General features: G+C 62.0%; 1 protein-coding gene across 1 annotated transcript; it reads left to right on the forward strand.

The window, feature by feature from the left end:
• Positions 1 to 3,520: 3,520 nt before the first annotated feature.
• Positions 3,521 to 6,128, forward strand: FOXD2 (forkhead box D2). The gene has a single exon (XM_032652199.1). The coding sequence runs from the start codon at positions 3,595 to 3,597 to the stop codon at positions 5,050 to 5,052; it is 1,458 nt and encodes a 485-aa protein (XP_032508090.1). The 5' UTR covers positions 3,521 to 3,594; the 3' UTR covers positions 5,053 to 6,128.
• Positions 6,129 to 6,358: the final 230 nt, after the last annotated feature.

Below are 6,358 nucleotides of genomic sequence, written 5' to 3' on the forward strand. Positions count from 1 at the left end.
GCTTCTTGGAGGCTGCAGGCATGGGTGCTGGTGCCCGGGCTTTTGGGAGAGCACCCAGTTTTTCGCGGAGCGGAGTGATAGACTCACCCGGGGACGCACACACGACCCGAAGACGTCAGAGAGGCTGAGCCTGCAGACGGGAAAGCCTGGAGCCACGGGAGACGGGCAGGAAACTAAACGAATCCCGAATACCGGGTCGCCCTTCTCCCATCCCCAGTGCATGTACTTCTGGCATTGTTCAAAACAAATTTGCCCAGAGCCTTGGGAAGAATGAGAGGCTCCCAGAAACACCCCTCCCCAGGCAAGAGTCGAGCTCGTCCAGGGGTTAAGCAGAGTTACTTGGATAAATAGAGGAGCTCTAGACTGGGAGCCTGGACATCTGGGCCCAACTCAACTCGGGGGCCCTTCAAAAGCCTTGCAAGTCACTGGATCTCCTGGCCCTCAGTTTCCAGTCCTATAAAACTGTGTGTGTTTTTAAGAATCTGGAGAATTTCTTAAGAATCACCTTGCAGAATGGGTTGGGGGGCCATGTCCCCTTTCCTTAACCTGGGTCTCAGCAGCATGGAGTGTGCAGCAGGGCCAGGCAGAGGTGGGGGCTGGTGGCTGCAGCCGCTCTATAGAGAAGTAGAGTCCTGACTGGAGCAAGAACCAGGATATTTGGGCAACAAATGCCTCAGCTAGTCTTACCCTGAACTTGGGCAGGGCGCTGGAGCGTGGGGAACCAGGAGAGAGTGCTGGCAAAGAAAGAAGCTACTGGTTCACAGCTGCCGTTTTAGAAATGAAGACATTTAGAAAGTGAGATGGAGAAGAAGCATGATGTCAATGCTGAATTCCCTCCGTTTACTTAGACATTAGCAGAGCTGAGCTGGGTTGGAGCTGGTGTGTATGTGGTGGACGGTGAGTGTCAGAGAGAGCTCCATGTAGTAACGAGCAGGCTTGGGGTGTGTGTAAGTTTGCCAGATAAAATAAATCTGCTAAATCTAGCAACGCTGGGTATCTGAGTTTATCTGGACTCATGCAAAATATCAATACTTCTCTCCAAGGCCTTCCCCCCGCCCCCGGAGGGACCTATCACCTAGGAAATTCTGATTCCAGGGCCACTAGTCCCTGTCCAATTTCCTGACAATGGTTTGAGGACTGGACCTCTTCTTTTTCCCAAAGACAGTCTTTTTATGCAGACCCAGCATACTGGGTGGATCCCCTTGGTCTGAGGTCCCAGAAGGGGGTGCCCAGTGGACGTGCTCTCACGGGATATGAGCAGCCAGACCTGCCTTCCACTCTCTTCTGCTCCTAGGCGGATGGCTGGACAGGATGGAGAACTCTATCATGAGGATTCCACGACAAGGGTGCACCTGGCCATGCTCTATCATGTTGTGGGAGACTGAGTCCTCACCCGCCCACCCGCTCACCGCGGGCTTCTGTTGCCCCACCTGTGGAATACACTACATTGGAGACTACTGTTGGGTGAAAGGGAGATTTCATCCACCCTCACATGACCCTGCTGAGATACAGCCTGCAGAGGCTGCAAATCCCCTCCCACCCCACTCCCAGCACTTATCTACAGAGGACCTAATTCAGCACTGGAGAGGATTAGATAGCAGTAACCCAGTCCAGGGCTAGACCATGGTTTGAGACCCAGGTGGGAGGCGATACCACCCCTAACCCGTTTCTCTCTCCCCAAGAGTCTGCAAAGTGCCTTCAATACCCTCCTTTGTAAGTAGCCTAGAATGACATGGCTACGTTTACACATTAGTCAGGGGGTGGCTGTTTTTAACCTCATTTTTACAGAGAAAGAAAGACACAAAGACTTATAGCAACATATTACAGAACAGGTAAGTAGTGAAACCAGGACTGGGATCCCAGCAGCCTGGCGCCAGGGGCTCTTAACTTCTATTCAGAGCAGGAAACTGAGGCTGGGAGGGGGAAGTAAGTTGCTGACTGTCCTACAGCCTGTGACAGCTGAGCGCAGCCGGGTCTCGCGCCTCGCATGCCCGAGCTTTGACCACGGCGGGGCGCTGTCGGGGCAGCAGCCCGTCCATCGGCTCAGTACTTGACCACGTCCAGCGCCCATCTCCCCTGTCACCCCCAGAGGTTGAGATGGGCCCAGTCTGAGCTGGAGCTACTGGTTGCTGGGTTCCTGGGGGGAGGCCAGGGGAGCAGGAAGACTATGGGCAGGACCCCAGCTGGCGAGAAAAAGGGCACAGGACCGACACCGTGTGCACAGGATCCTGAGAGATGAAGGCAACACTGGCTTGCGGTTGAGGTCAGGGTTCATTGACGGAGGTCTTGGTGGGGGTCCTGCTGCCTGTCTGTAGAGCCTGCAAGACCGGCCAGAAAAGAGGGGAGTGGGGAGGAGGGCTAGTGGCCCTGCAGTGCGACTGGGGGTGGGAGAAACGACGAAATCGAGCGAGGGATTCTCGGACCCACGAACAGACATCCAGATAAACGCAGGATTTCCACAGGAAACAGAGGCAGAGATTCACCGAGGGCGAGAGAAACACAGAGTTACAGGGCTTGAATGAGACAAACGGATACCAAGACAGAAAAAGGTCGGATACAGGCAAACTCGGCGATGGACCGGTCCGCGCTCCCAAAATACAACCGAAGCGCCCCGGAAAAGTTCTAGGAAGCGGGCGACGGGCAGGCGGAGCGCTCCCCGGGTCTCCCCGCACACACTGCCGCGTCTGGAGCCACGCGGCGCGGCGACGGGATGGGTGGCGGGGTCCCGGCCTTGGAGGGGAGGAGAGGGGCGCAGCCGAATCTCTCACCTCTCCGAGGCCCGAGGCTGAGAATGCCAAGTGTGCTCCTCGCGATCACTCAAGTGCGACTGCCCTTGGGCCGGAAGCCGCTCGGGCTCCTTCGGGCCCCCCTCCGGCGGCGTTGGTCCGGGCGTCTCAGGCTCCGCTGGCGCGCCAACTGCGCTTCGGCCTTGGTGGCCCGGGCGCTGCCTTGGGGAGATGATGGGTGGGGACTGTCGCTACTACTCCCACCTCCGGCTGGAGCCCGCGTGAACCTTAACATCCAGGGCTAAGCGCACTGAAGGCAGCGGCCCCAGGGAGCGGAGGGTTTGCGGGATCTGCGGCGAAAGGAGGATCCGCCTCGAGCCACCCGAGCCTCGCTCCCGCCGCGGCGGCTGTTTGTTCCCGCCGGGCCCCTCCGCGGAGGCACTCCGCCCGCCCCCGCCCCACCCAGCTCAGGGAGCTCCGCCCCGGGCTCGCGTTCTTCCGCCTTAGGCTGCCGCCAGGCGGGAGGAACTAATTTACCGACCTCCCCTCCCGGGGTAGGGGGGCGGCTGGGGGCCGAGACCGGCTGTGTAAGGGAAGGCCTCAACTCCTTCCGCCCGCGCCCGGGGCGCAGGCCCCCGCTCGGTTTCCCAGGGCAGCGGAGAGAGCCGCCCCCAGTCGTGTGCTCATCGAGAGGTGAGAGCGGCCGAGTGGGCCACGAGGGGGCGCTGCGGAGCTGGGGGACACCCCTCCCTGCCAGCCTCAGTCCCCCGCCCCCTCCCCGCCCGCGCGCAAAACACACTCGCCCCAGAGGCAGCGCGGCGGAGCCCGAGCCGCGGCCGGAGCGGAGCCGGTGAGCGGCGGTGGCACCATGACCCTGGGCAGCTGCTGCTGCGAGATCATGTCCTCCGAGAGCTCCCCGGCCGCGCTGTCCGAGGCCGACGCAGATATAGACGTGGTGGGCGGCGGCGGCGGCAGCGTTGGGGGGGAGCCCCCTGCCCGTTCCGGACCCCGCGCCCCCCGGGACCTACTCCCCCACGGCCCCGAGCCTCCTCCAGAGGAAGCCGAGGGGGACGCCGCTGACGACGAAGAGGAATCCGGCGGCTGCTCGGACGGCGAGCCCCGCGCTCTAGCGCCCCGAGGGGCGGCGGCCGCAGCGGGAAGCCTAGGGCCAGGCACTGCGGCCGCCCGGGGCGCGGCGGGGCCCGGGCCCGGACCGCCGTCGGGGGGCGCGGCGACTCGGAGCCCGCTGGTGAAGCCGCCCTACTCGTACATCGCGCTCATCACCATGGCCATCCTGCAGAGCCCCAAGAAGCGCTTGACGCTGAGCGAGATCTGCGAGTTCATCAGCGGCCGCTTCCCCTACTACCGGGAGAAATTCCCCGCCTGGCAGAACAGCATCCGCCACAACCTATCGCTCAACGACTGCTTCGTCAAGATTCCCCGCGAGCCGGGCAACCCGGGCAAGGGCAACTACTGGACGCTCGACCCGGAGTCGGCCGACATGTTCGACAACGGCAGCTTCCTGCGGCGCCGCAAGCGCTTTAAGCGGCAGCCGCTACCGCCGCCGCATCCACACACGCACCCTCACCCTGAGCTGCTGTTGCGCGGCGGGGCTGCGGCGGCGGGGGACGCCGGCGCCTTCCTGCCGGGCTTCGCGGCTTATGGCGCCTACGGCTACGGCTACGGGCTAGCGCTCCCGGCCTACGGCGCACCCCCGCCGGGCCCGGCTCCGCACCCGCATCCACACCCGCACGCCTTCGCTTTCGCCGCCGCCGCTGCACCTTGCCAGCTGTCGGTACCCCCAGGCCGTGCCGCGGCGCCTCCACCCGGACCTCCGACGGCTTCGGTGTTCGCGGGCGCAGCCTCGGCTCCGGCCCCTGCGCCTGCGCCGGGCACAGGATCGGGCCCAGGCCCCTCAGGCCTGCCAGCCTTCCTAGGCGCGGAGCTTGGCTGCGCCAAAGCCTTCTACCCCGCGTCCCTGAGCCCTCCCGCAGCAGGCACCGCGCTCCTGCGCCAGGGCCTCAAGACGGACGCGGGCGGCGGGGGCGCCGGGGCCGGGCAGAGGCCTTCCTTCTCTATAGACCACATCATGGGCCACGGTGGCGGCGGGGCAGTACCCCCGGGCGGGGGCGAGGGCTCCCCGGGATCGCCGTTTTCGGCGGCGGCAGGTCCTGGGGGTCAGGCCCAGGTCTTGGCCATGCTGACTACCCCGGCCCTAGCTCCAGTGGCCGGCCACATCCGCCTCTCGCACCACGGGGACGCGCTCCTGTCCTCAGGGCCCCCGTTTGCCGGCAAAGTAGCAGGCCTCAGTGGCTGCCACTTCTGACCGTGTCGGGATCTGGGCCACTGAAGCCCGCACTCCTCAGTCTCTCCCGGGAGCTCCTGCGGTCGCAGTGGAACTCAGGGAGTCTATTTATGAAGCGTCTCCAGACCTTGGGCCGGCGCGCGTGACTTAGCACTTCAGGCTCCACGCTCATAATCTCTCCGATAGTTGGGACGAAGCGGGCTCCGTCGCTCAGTGGGAGGCCCGGGTCTATGCGACGAGGTCGCTAGCCATGATCCCGTTCCAGTTTGAGCAGTAAAAGGGTGAGGGGGAAGTCTTCGCTTTTCCCCAGTCTCTGCGCCTCTCGGCAGCCCCGGAAGAATGCTCTCCCGGAGAGGTGCCCGCCCAGGCCCGGCAGATCCCGCCAGAAACACCAACTTCGCAGAGAGGTCTCCCTTTCTGCCTCTCCCACACTCCTTCCCCGACTTTGAGGCCCTGATTGTCCAATATTATAATTTAAAGACACCTATTATCTGCTTTGTGCTTAAAAGAAAAATTCAACTTTTTTTTTTCCTTGCTGTTCTCCAAGGAACTTCGTTCTCTTGGAAGCCTACAGCAATGTCTACACAGGCGAAGTTGAACGGACAGGTGAAGCGAGGCCTCGGTCTCCACAATCCGTGCGCAATCCCGGAATCCCACTCCATTGAGGAAAATCGTCCCTCTTTTGTGTTGGGGCGCTTTTGAAGGAACTTTACCCCTTTCCTGTGGCCGGCTGGGTCCAGCCATCCAGGGCCAGCAGCCCTCTCAGCGGTCTGCTACGTCCCAGGCCCTGGGATATTTATTGTAGCTAAAGGAAATGAGGTTGGGGTGGGAGAGGAGGGTCTGGGTCAGGGACTGGAGAGGCGGGGGGCGGCCAGGGCACATCCTGTGGCAGGGGTCCTGTAATTATGTGTAAATATCTGTACAGCGGGCTGCTATCTGCATTCTCTGTCCACTGGGTGTGCATTGATTTAGACTTCTCCACTTGGGGAGACTCTGTGAAACTGTCTGAAGGTTTGTGTGGAAGAAAAGAAAAACCTGTCTCCCCCCACCCCACTCCCCATTGGTGTCAATTGAATAAATGTACGTGAACTCCAGCAGTCACCAGCTCTGTCTGCTTGTCTGCACTCCCCTTTCCCAGTCCGGGGTCTCCCGGACTCCTAGGCAGAGTGGAGTGAGGAAGGGCCCTGAGCAGCCCAGGCAGGCAGAGGAGGGCTTGGGCTTATCAGATACAGGGGACAGTGTGGCCTTGGCCTTCGGCTGTTAATGGGGCCAGGATTCTGGGAAGACTGTGACCCCTCCAGCGCTTTCATTTTCACTCTGGTCACAG

This window comes from Phocoena sinus, chromosome 1 (genome assembly GCF_008692025.1).
Source record: "Phocoena sinus isolate mPhoSin1 chromosome 1, mPhoSin1.pri, whole genome shotgun sequence".
NCBI lineage: Eukaryota > Metazoa > Chordata > Mammalia > Artiodactyla > Phocoenidae > Phocoena > Phocoena sinus.